The sequence below is a fragment of the Salmo trutta genome, chromosome 14 (assembly GCF_901001165.1).
Source record: "Salmo trutta chromosome 14, fSalTru1.1, whole genome shotgun sequence".
NCBI classification, from domain to species: Eukaryota; Metazoa; Chordata; class Actinopteri; order Salmoniformes; family Salmonidae; genus Salmo; species Salmo trutta.
This window is the reverse complement of record NC_042970.1, coordinates 44,534,393-44,548,795: the sequence shown is the minus strand read 5'-3', so window position 1 is coordinate 44,548,795 and position 14,403 is coordinate 44,534,393. Positions and strand designations below refer to the sequence as shown.

The 14,403-nt window shown below is 41.2% G+C and overlaps 1 protein-coding gene across 1 annotated transcript in view; it reads right to left on the bottom strand.

The window, feature by feature from the left end:
- LOC115147818 (uncharacterized) overlaps positions 1-14,016 on the bottom strand; it is a 43,774-nt gene extending 29,758 nt beyond the window's left edge. Inside the window, exons 1-10 of the mRNA XM_029690101.1 lie at positions 14,012-14,016; positions 13,894-13,910; positions 11,671-11,982; positions 11,473-11,529; positions 10,898-10,960; positions 10,705-10,728; positions 10,405-10,452; positions 9,910-9,966; positions 9,695-9,781; positions 8,079-8,097 (exon numbers count right to left, since the gene is read on the bottom strand). Of these exons, the coding sequence (XP_029545961.1) occupies positions 8,079-8,097; positions 9,695-9,781; positions 9,910-9,966; positions 10,405-10,452; positions 10,705-10,728; positions 10,898-10,960; positions 11,473-11,529; positions 11,671-11,982; positions 13,894-13,910; positions 14,012-14,016 (689 nt within the window). The remainder of the gene's footprint in view (positions 1-8,078; positions 8,098-9,694; positions 9,782-9,909; positions 9,967-10,404; positions 10,453-10,704; positions 10,729-10,897; positions 10,961-11,472; positions 11,530-11,670; positions 11,983-13,893; positions 13,911-14,011) is intronic.
- Positions 14,017-14,403: the final 387 nt, after the last annotated feature.

The window sequence follows — 14,403 nt, the reverse complement described above, 5'->3', positions numbered from 1 at the left end:
TTACGGTAGAAACATTTGTTAATTTCATTGTTAGAATCCAGCAAAGCACCTGCTGTGGCACGGAAACACCCTCTTCATCTACGTACGATGGTGATGGTTAATGAAACGCTGAAGGAGTTGGACTCTCGAAAGCGGGTCTAATCGCAGGCCATTCACGGCTACATAACAGAGAAATATCCATCTTTGGACCTGGTGAGATTGAAGTATTCCAAGAATCCAAGACGGCGTAGCAGTTGGACGTGTGTTTGTCTTGTCCCATGTAAACAGTTGGTCTCATAGTTTTTTTTGTATATATTTTAATCTCACTTTCCACCTACGATCTAAATATACATTCCTGCAACCCGCCCCACCCAATGTGGTACGGATCTGCTATTTCTATACATTATAACTGGAACCTTCATCAGAAGCTAACCAGCTTACTAGCTACTAGCTAGTAGTCACTGTTAGCCATGGCTAACGGTCTTCACCTTTAGCTCGGTCACCAGCCAGCTTTAGCTCGGTAAATACCTGCCAGTCTGCACAGCGCAATATCGGACTCCTTTTCTCCAACACATCACCGGATTCCTGCCGCAAGCTCTGGGCCATTACACCGGATCATCGCAGCTAGCTTCCTGCAATCGTGTGGCTACCGCTGGCTAATGCCTCTGTCCTGAAACAAGCACCAGTTAGCCTTGAGCTAGCCTCGAGCCACGCCCATCTCCCGGCTAGCCGAAGAGGTATACCCACTAATTCGTGGGCTACAATACCTCTTTTGCCAATTTGCCTGGACCCTTTATTGCCGACAGGGAGCCCCGCCGATCCATCACGACTGGTCTGCCGACGTAATTGTCCGGTGTGGTTTCAACAGGCTTTCCGTTGCGTTGTCACCGAAGACCCATCTGCTAGCCCCGGCCCGCTAGCTTTCTGAATGCCATGCCTCCCGCTTGCCTAGCATAGTAGCGACTACCGAACGGCTCCCGGACTCACCTATTGCTGCTCATTGGACCCTATGATCACTCGGCTACACATGCCTCTCTCTAATGTCAATATGCCTTGTCTTCTGCTGTTTCGGTTAGTTATTGTTTTATGTCACTGTAGAGCCCCTAGTCCAGCAAAACATGCCTTTTATAGCTCTTTTGTCACACACCCCACACATGGGGAGACCTCATCTGGCTTAGCTGGTGTCTCCAGAGATGCAAGCTCTGCCATCGTCACACATGCCTAGGTTTACCCCCACTGTCCCCACATCCTACCATACCCTTGTCTGTACATTATGCCCTGAATCTATTCTGATGCCCGAGCCGTGTCTTAATCCTGGCTTAGGAAGGCCACCAAATATTCTGAAATTTCCATCCCCAACTACAAGATTCTCAGTTGAGATAGAACTGCCAAAGGGGGCGGAGTTGCAATCTACTGCAGAGATAGCCTGCAGAGATCTGTCATACTATCCAGGTCTGCGCCCAAACAGTTTGAGCTTCTTCTTTTAAAAATCCACCTTTCCAAAAATAAGTATCTCACTGTTGCCTAACTATTGATCCTCAGTGGCTAAATATGTTCTCTGGTGTATTTTGAACATTGACAACAGGCTCCCTTGGTTGGATATAAAAAAAGTTATTCGTTTTTTTGCCTCTTGGGCCCAGCCCCTGACTCACATAATTGACCAGTCACATTTAGTTATTATGCAGTTTATTTGTTCAGTTACCCAATCAAGGCAGGGCCCCCCCATTTACCCACATGGGGCCCATACCTCTCCTCCCCCTATCTGATGATTAGCATAGTGGCAGCAGAAAGCTGTCTACATTCATTGATAGCCGGCTCCAGAATCCTCCTGTGGTTTGCTGTTGCAGTAAAAATATATACTACATATGTAATATGTACTGTATAATGTATGTATATATTTGTGACTTTTTTTCTGCCTTCTGGGCCCAGGGGCTTCAGCCCCGGGAAGCCCCTTTGTTAATCCGGCCCTGGACGTACCCCAACAACAGAATGGTGTGGGTATATACCTGTTACAAAAAATATTAAATCAAGTATACTGCTGATTGGCCAGCTCAGCCAATGACCCAACATGATATAATGTTTAATGAGAAAATGGCAAGCATTACCGAAACTGTCTGTTTTGTGTTACAAGTTTAGATGTTTTTTTGTGTTGTTTTTTTGTTAATTATGCTTTGGCTACAAATACGAGTATAGGATTAGTGATGGGGAAACAATGCTTCCTGGAGAGTCGAGATTTTCCAGCTAATCGTCTGAAATAGGTTAAATTCTCAAGGCTTTGATCAAGTGCACACTAGTGGCACCTGCTGGTCTAAAGAATATAGAGCAGCCAAATTATTATAGATTATGTCCCACACACCATAGCGTGTGTGTGCAGTGTCGCCTTTTTGTCTTCTACCAATCAGGTGTTTGTTCGACAAAACGAAGCTTTGGACGTCATTAATCACGTGCTTCTGATAAAGTGATACGGGCATCGGCACACTGCGATTTCAACGCATGCCTCAGAGCTCAGGCATCAAACGTAACATCATTATACGGGATGAGTCCACAACATTATTTGGGTACGAATTAACAGAATATAAACTTTTTTTAAAGTGAGATCTCCACTGGACAGTTACTTCAATAGGCTACTTGTGGCAACTAGGCTTTGTTAACCCAAGTAATTAAATCAAGAAAAATGTGTTCCAAGGTGAATGGACTTTATTTTCTGAATGTGATAGTAGCTTACCTGCCAAATGAGCCAAACTTCATGGTACCAGTTCTGAATATAAAGTTGTGTGTTTATTAGATTAGTCAACATTATATGACAAACATATTGAACATGGGTTTGCTGTTTAATATAATGTAGCTCAATATATGTTCACCCTCCTTTGCCAACTTGCAGTCAGGGGTAGGGTGAAGGAGCCCAAGCCAAAGGCCACTGAGAACACTGATCCCAATGTGGAGAAGGCTGCCAAGGTTGGAGCCAAGTAGACTAAGGACAAGGAAGCCAGTAAACTGAATCCACTGAATTGATTGTGCTCATCACTCCTAGGATTTAGACATCACCCTATAATCTGCCCAATTGTATGGGATCATTGTTATTGAGCTACTCCCATTGCAATGGAGGACATTTAACATTGCTCATTCAATGACTTGTATGGGTATCTCACGTCTCCTCACGGTGTCCATGATTGCATGCATACACACACATCACTAACTCTTGTCTCTAGAAGCTGAGAAAAAAAAGGCTGCAGCCAAAAAGCAGAAGGAGAAACCTTCAGAGGCAAGTGTGGTTTCAGTAATGTTCTGACTATTGGCATTGTTCAAGTGGTTTTGGTGTATAGGGACTTTTTTATATATATATTTTTGTCATGGGTACTGTTCCCTATTTGGGCTTTATCATGGTTAAATGGAATCTCTAAATGGGTGATTGTATTGCAAACCTGTCATTTTCATCTTTCAGGATGCAAAACTCAGGAAGGCCGCAAAAGCATCTGCTTCCAAGGTGGCCCCTGCTAAGAAGTCCATGTCAAACAGGACAGTGGGGAAGAGGGGACAGCTGAGGATCAACCCAAAACACAGAAGACTACCAAGGGTGAAGGGGCAGCCAAGAAGGGTGCAAAGGCCAAAGCTTTCCAGAAGCCTGCAGAGGGTGATGAAGGGGACACTGCTGCTCCTGAAGCTAAAACCACAGTGAAACGAGGCAAGAGGGCAGCAGAAGAATGACTGCACTCCTTTTATCCACTTTGTATTTTTTTAAATAAAGCTGTTTTTTGTAGTTCTTGTTTGTCTCATTTAAATGTAGACCTAGCTGCAGTAAAATCTCCACTTTTCCTGTAGATATGTGTTGATGGTAGCTAGGGGTTTGTAAAGATGATTCACTGATGCAAGATATATATATTACACCTGCTTAAATCAGTACCCTCTTCTGCCAGATTAATTGTACCACTAGTACAGTGAAAAATATTGATGGCTAACGTCAGGGGTCTTCAGTTTGATATTCAAAGGTACCCAAGCCATCGCCGCCCGCCAGCCGGGCGCAGCCAGGGTCGTTTGCCAGCCGGGCGCAACAAGGGTCGCCTGCCAGCCGGGCGAAGTCAGGGTCGCCCACCAGACCTTCGGCGCGGCCAGGTGCGCCACCTAAGAGGGCGACGCCAAGGGTGGGGCAGAGGCCACGTCCCGCACCTGAGCCGCCGCCGTAAGAAGGCCCACCCAGACCCTCCCCTTCAGTGTCAGGTTTTGCGGCCGGAGTCCGCACCTTGGGGGGGGGGGGTACTGTAATGCCCTGGCCATTGAGAGGGGTTTTTTGTTCTTTATTTTGGTTAGGCCAGGGTGTTACATTGGGTGGGTATTCTATGTTCTTTTTCTATGTTTTTGTATTTCTTTGTTTTGGGCCGTGTGTGGCTCCCAATCAGGCACAGCTGAAGTTCGTTGTTGTTGATTGGGAGTCACACATAAGTGCATGTTTTTCCATTGGGGTTTTGTGGGTAATTGTTTCTGTCATTGTGTTTCACCTGACAGGACTGTTTGGCTGTCAGTTTCTTGTTTTGTTTTTGTATAGTGTTCTTTCTCAATTAAATATGACGAACACTAACTCCGCTGCGTTTTGGTCCACTCTCTCTCACGGCAGCTGTTACATTTACAGATATTTGTATGTGTGGGGTACAGAGATGAGGCCATTAAAAAATAATGGTAAACACTATTATTGCACACAGTGAGTCCATGCAACATATTATGCGACTTGTTAAGCAGAATTTTACTTCTGAACTTATTTTGGATTTCCAACCAAAGTGGTTGAATACTCAATGACACTTTTTTTAAAATGTTTTACGTAATTCCACTTTGACCTTATTTATTTTCCTTTTTTTATTTTACCTTTATTTAACTCGGCAAGTCAGTTAAAACCTCTTGACGTTACCCTAGGATAGGGGGCGCCACAGCGCATTTTGAAAAAAAATCGTTCCCATTTTCAACGGCCTACTAATCAAAGTCAGAAGCTAGGACATGCATATACTTATTTTATATGGATAGAAAACACCCTACATTTTCTAAAACTGTTTGAATGGTGTCTGAGTATAACAGAACTCGTATGGCAGTCAAAACCCCGAGACCGATTGAACCAGGAAGTGGGAATCTGAATTGTCGACTCGACTTCACAGCCTTACCTATAATTCACAACGTGAAAAAATGATAATTGAGCACATTCCAGTGCTTCCACTAGATGTCCCCAGTCTTTACAAAGTGTTTTGAGGGTTCTGCGGTCGAAACTCAGTGAAAGAGACGATGTGGCAATTGGTCACTGTAGTAGGGCCATCAGCATTGTGACGTCGGCGGCCGTGTCTGCCCCCACCTTTGGAAACCTTTTGAAACACAATGAAATCGTCCCACTCGAATCTGATTGGCTCTCTTGTTGAAACAGGCCCTGACGATTATTTTATACAACGTTTGACATGTTTGAACGAACCTAACTGACAGTAAACAGTCATTTATCGTCAGCCAGGTGCCGCGCACGGATCAACATTTGATTACAGCCTTAGGACGCGCTAACAACAGGAAGCTAATGGAACATAAAGCATGGACTTTTTCGACCGAAAATACATTTGTCATGGACCTGGGATATCGGGAAGTGCTTTCTGATGAAGACAACTAAAGGTGAGGGATTATTGGCGATATTATACAATATCAGATGTGATTTGCAATTGTTCAAAGATGGCGCCGAGCTAGGCTTTCGAGCTCATTTTCTGGGTATCGCATCCCCTTTGATCTCAAAGTGTGATTACCCTGTAAAGTTAATTTAAAATCTGTTATGACAGGTGTTTTCAAGAGATATTCATCTATAAATCTTAGATTGACAATATAAAAAAAAAAATCGTTTTCGAATAGTAATTTATAAAATTGTAGCACTGTTTCCCGGGACGCATTTTATGGGAAAATAGTTAGTCAACGTCAGGTGCCGATGTAAAATGCTGTTTTTATATAGAAATATGACCTTTATTGAACAAAAGATTGCATGCTGTGTGTAACATGATGTCCTAGGTGTGTCATCTGATGAAGTTTGTAAAAGGTTAGTGCTGCATTTAGCTGTTTTTCTGTTATATGTGATGCATGTGCTTGGTTGGAAAATTCATATGATGCAATTTTTACAAAGTACTCCTCTAACATAATCTAATATTGTGCTTTTCCTGTAAAACCTTTTTGAAATCGGACAACGAGGGTCGATTCAAGAGAGGTGTATCTATAAAACGATATGAGACAGCCCTATATTTGAAAAAATATATATATTGAATTTCGTTATGCTAATGTCGCTATGATCCCGCTAACGGGATGATATGCGCAAGAGGTTTTAAGAACAAATTCTTATTTTCAATGACGGCCTAGGGACAGTGGGTTAACTGCCTTGTTCAGGGGCAGAACGACAGATTTTTACCTTGTCAGCTTGGGAATTCGATCTTGCAACCTTTCGATTACTAGTCCAACGGTCTAACCACTGGATTACCTGCCACCCCGATATGGGGTATTGTGTGTAGGCCAGTTACAAAAAAAATCTCAATTTCATACATTTTAAATTCAGGCTGTAACACAACAAAATGTGGAAAACGTCAAGGGGTGTGAAGGCTTTCTGAAGGCATTGTATGTTTTACCATTTTGATATAAAAGCACTTTATCTATATAGTCCCCACATTTGAAGAAGTCACAAGTTATAGTGTATTAAGGTAGTCAAACATTTTGTATTTTGGTCCTAGATTCTTTGCACCCAATAAATACATCAGCTTGTGACTCAACAAACTTGTTGGATGCATTTGCAGTTTGTTTTGGTTGTGTTTTGGATTATGTTTTGCCCAATAGGAAATTAATTGTATCCAACCGCTATGGAAGGAGGTATCACACAGTCAACGTAAAATACATAAATACAGTAGATTTAGCATTAACTAGGGGGAAGAAATAAGAAAAATGCTCATAGGGCGAGTATGCCCCGGACCCCTCAAAAAACAAAAATATTAACACAGTAACAGATATTATGGATTCACATGTCACAGAAGTCAGTTGTCCATGTGTAATACAGTATTACCTGTTAAGCAACTTATTTACAGTAACTGGATGTGTGATAAACAATGGATGTCGTGTGAGATAGAATGTATTTGTGTGAGACATAGCTACAGAAAGCCAGAGGTGTAGTGTCAGTGTGTCTGCAGAAGACTGTACAACCCATCTGGCTGGGCTGAGGTTGCTGGTCTGTCGGGGATTGAGCTGTATACATGGTACGTATCAGACTAGAGGAAAGAAACAGATTTACTTTAGGGCTTTGAATCTACAGTACAGTTAATGTAATTCATAAGGGGTATTTTATGAGGATGTAAGACCAATCTTAAACTGAAAGTCAAATCACAGTGAGAGAAAGAGAGAGACTGACTCGAGGATACAAGTATGTCTGTGAAAACAATGCTATAAATAATAATAATAATAATATAACAATATATAACATATAACTCTGTAAATAAATATAGCTGTTGGTTTGATACTTTGAACATTCATATGTTGAAGCACTACTAATGTAACATTAAGGTCTTGATCCTCAGATCAGACAGTCAGAGGGCAGAGGATGCTGGTGAGAGGAGTTATAGGAGGACAGGCTCATTGTAATCGTTGAAATGGAATGAATGGAATGGAGTCAAACACGTAGTTTTGATGTGTTTGATTTGTTTGACTCCGTCCCATTAAATACATTCCAATCATTACAATGAGCCTGTCCTCCTATGACTCATCCCACCAGCCTCCTCTGTCAGAGGGGTATATGTGTACAGATACCACTGTAATGTAGAATACTCACCATGACTCCGCTGCTCACCGCTCCCATAGACACCAAATCATCTACAACAGAAACACAATGAAAATAGAATTACAGTGTTTGTACATGCGTGTATATAGTTCTGTAAGTCGTATCCGTGTGTATGTTTGATGTATTTAGTTTTGGAACATACATTGTCTGTGATCATCCTGTCTGGTTGTAGGTCTGTACAACATAAAAGTATAAGAAGGTTGTGGTAAGTACATCTCATCATGGACAATACAGAACTAAAGGTTGACACAATCTGCATCATATTTACAAGGGAAATTCTTACCTCTGAGAATTGGTTTTCTCTGAAAAACAAATGAGGCTAAATTAATTATATTGAATATAGTCTAACCTATACAATTTGATCAAAATGAGTTGATAAATAAACTTCTCAGGGCTACGTGGGACGCTACCGTCCCACCTGCTGGACACACTATTCAACAGCCAGTGAAATAGCATGGCGCGAAATACAAAACAGCAAAAATATCATAATTTCAATTTCTCAAACATAGGACTATTTTACACCATTTTAAAGATACACTTCTCCTTAACGTAACCACATTGTCCAAATTCAAAAAGGCTTTACTTCGAATGCAAAACATTAGATTATGTTAGGAGAGTACATAGACAAAAATAACCACACAGCCATTTTCCAAGCAAGGATAAATGTCACAAAAACCCAAACACAGCTAAATGAAGCACTAACCTTTGACGATCTTCATCAGATGACACTCCTAGGACATCATGTTACACAATACATGTATGTTTTGTTCGATAAAGTTCATATTTATATCCAAAAACAGCATTTTACATTTGCGCATGATGTTCAGAAAATGTATTCCCACCAAACACCCGGTGAATGTGCACATCAATTTACAAAAATACTCATCGTTGACAAAATACATAACAATTATTTTAAGAATTATAGATACAGTACTCCTTTATGCAACCGCTGTGTCAGATTTTAAAATAGCTTTTCGGTGAAAGCACATTTTTCAATATTCTGAGTACATAGCTCACCATTAAAGCAAGCTATACAGACACCCGCCAAGTTCTGGGGTCACCTAAACTCAGAATTAGTATTATAAATATTCTATTACCGTTGCTGACCTTCATCAGAATGGACTCCCAGGACTGCTGCTTCCACAAGAAATGTTGTTTTTGTTCGAAATAATCCATATTTATGTCCAAATACCTCGTGCGTTCAGATCACTATCCAAAGGCATAACGCGCGAGCGCAGTACCAGAGTCGAAAAGTCAAAATGTTCCATTACCGTTCTTAGAAGCATGTCAAACGTTGTTTCAAATCAATCTTTATTGTATTTTTAATGTAAAAATGCGATAATATTCCAACTGGACAATAGCATATTCATTCAAGAAGAAAAAGAAGTAAGGGCGTGCTCACGGGATCGCGCATCATCAATCCCTTTGTCCATAGGCAGTCCAATCATTGACTGAGCTCCTATTCTCTGCCCGGTTACAGGACAACGATGAAAAAAACTTTCTGAAGGCTTTTGACAGCCTTAGGAAGTGCAACGTGACCCCACAGACACTGTAGTTTCGATAGGGATTAGGAAGAAGAACTACAATTCTCAGATCTCCCACTTCCTGGTTGAATTTTTCTCAGGTTTTTGCCTGCCATATGAGTTATGTTATACTCACAGACACCATTCAAACAGTTTTAGAAACTTTAGAGTGTTTTCTATCCACATCTACTAATAATATGCATATTCTAGTTTCTGGGCCAGAGTAGTAACCAGTTTAATTTGGGTACGTTTTCATCCGGCCGTGAAAATACTGCCCCCTATACTTTAAGAAGTTAACCCATGCCAAAGGCACTTACATTAATGTCAGCACGGTAAATTTTCAAATGATTTGTTATGCAGAATCAAATGTACTCACTGGTCCTCCTGCAGAGACAGACAGCTGTCAATCCTACCAGGAGCACGCCCACTCCAGAAGCCACTGCTGCCTGCCATAATTGCCCCACTATTTGGTGACATGATGACATTGGGAGAGGTCATTAGCTCTTGGACCACATTATTGTTCTTCTAAGAAAATGTGCACAGCTCTGTTTTCATGTGTGTGAGAAAAGACAGCTAGAAAAGGATACTTACCCAGAAAGATTTCTTGACTGTTTGATTCCACATCACTTTCTGTGGAGCTTTGACCTCCTGGGCACATGCAAGAGAGAAGGACAGTTTAATAACAGAGCTAATATTTCTATGAAGAGATAAATTGTTTGATTAATCCTAAACCTTTGACTGAATTTACATCTGACTATATTTGCAAAATTGGTTTATAATTTAATAGACAAAAATATTTAGCAAACTAAATTAAACCTATTGGCTATACTTATTTTCAGTTGGACTCGCTGGGGTGTCAGTGGTCAAAGTACAGCAAACAGTCAACCCTGACGCAAAGCAAATCATTGGATCGGAATATACAAAAATATAACTTAATGGGTTGATTTTAATCAATCAAAATATCAACCTATTTTTGTAATGAGGCAAATTTGTGATGGGGAAAAAACTTACAAAAACATGGAGAAGATAAAGCTAATCTATTTGTTTTACTTCTATCTGCTAACTAGATAAAGATGACTAAGAGACCTGATGAAGGATTCACTGTCGTGCTAGGGGTCAAAGGGGAGGTCAAACCTGGTGAGAAGAGATTACTCATATTACACAAGAACAAACGTAAATTAATGTAATATCTAAGGTCTTTCAATACGCAGAAAGAGAGAAGTACACGTTACCTACAAATCAGATGGACTAAAAGTGGTTAAAAATCTGGACTGAAATTACAAGCAGCTATGAATACATCTATTAGTTAACCGGTCAGAGCTTTAGTGAAAATGTGAAAAAAGATATTGCACTTGAAACTAAGTTAAAATTGGTGGATCTACTTACTGGTAGTTGGTGTCACTGTGGGGTCTGGGGTAAAGGTAGAAGTAACAGTTGAAACAAGTGGAAAGCAATAAGACTACACAAGAATAAGGTTTTACATTCACATTTGGGACACTTAATTTTACAGGCCCGTAATCTAAACTCTTCACTGTATAATTACTATTTGCAGAGATGATAATTTAGAGGCCCAACACACCTTCTGTAGGACTCACTGTTGTGCTGGGAGGCAAAGTAGATTTAGGACCTGGAGTCAAACCCACTGAGAAAACACATATTAATGAAATTAGCATTTTATTAATGATTGTATTAATGATCATCATGGTGTTGTTGGCCTTTTGAAATACCTTTATGACTTGTCTTTTCAAAGTGGGCATAAAAATCACTATGGACAGATTGCTTCTAGCCCTGGTAGATTATAGTTCTCCTCATTATAGAGATGATAAGACCAATTCATGAGGTGATAAAGTCTTTCAGGACAGATAAGGTGTTGATTGTTGTTGACAGCTTCCTAGAATGAAGTCACCATGTTATCTAACAGCAGAAGTATAACAGAGCGTAGATACGATCTAAACACTCCACTAGATGAACACAGACATTCTATTACTTGTGCTGATGATCCCAGACATTGGTGTTGAGGCTGGTGTCATATCTACAGAACAGCTTAATTATCTACCAGAACAGCTTCATTTACACAACTATTCTTACTGCTGAAACTTGCTTTGCTTTAAAATAACAGCAGCGCCACTATAAAAGCACAAATGTGTAGCCTACCTGCTATAGAAGGTGTCTGTATAGTTGTTGGATCACTGATGTGAAATCCCACCAGATCTGAAATCATTTGGGATTGAAATGTGGTATTTAGTTTGTTGGTCAGAATGAATGTAGTCATACTAAGAAGATGCTAAAATCAAAGTGAGTCAGATCATGAAGACCTGCAGCCCTGATAGATTTGTTTAGATAATGACTCACCTGTAAAGCTGTACCCATCACTGCGTGGAGAGAGAGAGTTTGGTCCTGAGCTCACTCTGTAGTCACAGCTCACCTCCTTATTCCTCACTGACTGTAGACCACTGATCAGATCACTATGATTTGGAGTGAATTGACAGAACTGCTGTCCGGATGCTGAGTTGGCTTTTCTCTTCTTGATCTTTGCTGTGAAGGATGGCTGACTCTCCTCTCCAACATACAGGTTACAGGTGGTGTCAGGACTGACAGATCCAGGAATCAAACAGATGACATTGAAGTCCTCATCAAAATGGACTGTAATGTCTGGTTTTGGATCTGTTAGGAAAGAACAGAGACTCCTTTTTACATCACTCTCTTTGAATGTAGTGTATATGTCACAAGTGACACTGACTCCTACTAAACGAGAGCCTGCCATTCTTTTTATATTACGTATTAGCATATCTTATTTGATATCATTTATATTTATGAGTGCCATTTAATCATGTGTGCTGTGTGTTTACAACGATTGCCTTTCACTTAATTCCTTACATTCTGACGTGTGAACTCAAATTGAATCGTATGGACTATTTTGCTTGCTTGTATGATGTGCTGTGATTCCACAGATTAGCATGGACTAAAGTGACATTGAAACAGCTGTTGCCAATTCTCTATCACCTCCTCCCTCCCCAAACTAATTGCTAAACACGCCCCAGAACTAGAGTTAAAAGGAGCTGAACCAGGGACCTCTCGACCGACTCCCTGCACCTCTCCGCTGGTCCCCTGCTGTAGGAAAGACAAATCACAACGCTCTCTACAGCACTACTAAAGGAAAGTGCTTATTTGAAACGTGTGAGTGTGACCCCAATTGTTGGCCAGTACATGCTCTAATTGTATGTTTTCTGTCCCCCACGACTACAGACACCAATGTCTGGGACACGCCTGACGCAGCTGAGAGGCTACACCCAACTCTACCACGCAGCCAGGCCGGTGAGGAGCGAGGGACAGAAGGCGACCTGCCGTTGAACACCAAACCAGCAATCGACTACCAGACCAGCCATCGACTAACAATTCCTGCTCGTGAGGAAGAGCCGAACCCTGTTCGGGTAGAGCCAAACTGATCCTGCTCGGGTAGAAACGAACGAACAAACCCTGCTCGGAAGGACCCGAATGAACATTGGCCACCAATCAGGAATCAACTGCTGTGTTAGTTTGGCCCGTTGCTTCTAGTAAGCCTCCAGCCCTAAATCCCATCCTATTTATACGTTTCTAATAGGGCCGTAGTGATATTGTGTATTACTGTGTAAAGCTGAGTTTATAAAGAACCTTTGATTGTACTTTTGCCTGTCTCTGTGGTTGTTTGCCGTGGGATCTTAGAACTCTACTTCTGACATATACATTTCAAATATTTATTGTCTTCGCAACAACTATTTTGAAATGACATTGGATGAGATTGTGATTGAAACAGAATCATTCAAGACAATCTGAATATAACATTTCTTACCAAGAATAGTAAGAGAGACAGAACCACTGTGCATCGATGGATAGTAAGTTTCTACAGCGTAAAAACATCTGTTTGATCTCAGCAGATGAACTTTGACCTGCCCACGAGAGCAGCTCAGTCCCCGTGAGTGACTTCGTACAGGGTGAGGGTTTAGGATCTCTCCCCTCTGTGTAGAAGTGACACAGAGACAGATGGAGGAGTCTGACAGCTCAGCTGAACTGACTGTCAGCCTGGGAGGAGGTGTCTCTTTCAAAGTTGCATTTAAAAAACATTACAGGTAATCCATACATACTAACAGTATGGAAAATCCTTTAATCATATGTTCAACTATGTCAGGATTTATGTTTGTACAAAGTACAGTAAATCCTATCATTATGTGAAATGAAGACGTTTAAGAAATACAACAGAAGATCTCATTTTCAGAACAAGCATAATTAATACGGTATGACAGTGAAGTGTATCATTGTTTAAACCACCTACTTACCCTGAACAGTGACTGAGACAGTATCACTGATAGATGTGTGAGACCTCCCTACAGCATAGTAACACGATACTTTGACCACAGATGGAAATGTTTGATCTGCCCTCTTGAGCAGCTCAGTTCCTGTTATTGTCTGCGTACACGATGAGTCTGGAAGATTCTTCCCCCCCTCTATGTAGAAGTAACAGTGAGACACATGGAGAGATGGAGGAGTCTCACAACTCAGCTGAACTGATTCTGTCTCTCTGATGACTGTAGAACTCACTGTCAGCTGAGGAAGGTCTGTGAGAATAGGGGAATTTAGCATTTAGCAGTTTTGAGAAATGTACTGATAGCCTAATCCCTCCTTGTTATTTCAGACTTAAGGATCTTGAGTCCTTTACCTCATGCAGCGACAGTATGGGAAATGAAGGAGATATAATATATTGCTTGATTGCTTCATGTAATAGCTTATAACAACACACAGTATGATAACATATCACAAGAGGAACATGGTAATGATGGCACAACAGTACATTGTTTACAACCATTCAAATAGTCTTCTTACCCTGAAGTGTGACTGTTGAAGGCTCACTGTATATGGATCTAAACTGTGAACCTGTAGCACTGTACTGACATTGTATTTTGACCTCAGCTGGTGAACTCTGACCTGTCCACCTCACCAGTAGTGTTCCTGTGAGTGTCTGTTGACAGGGTGATGGTAGGGTGAATTCCACTTGCCCTTCCATACATACATGAAGGGAACTCGCGTGCGCCAGCTGTGTGGTTAGAGAGA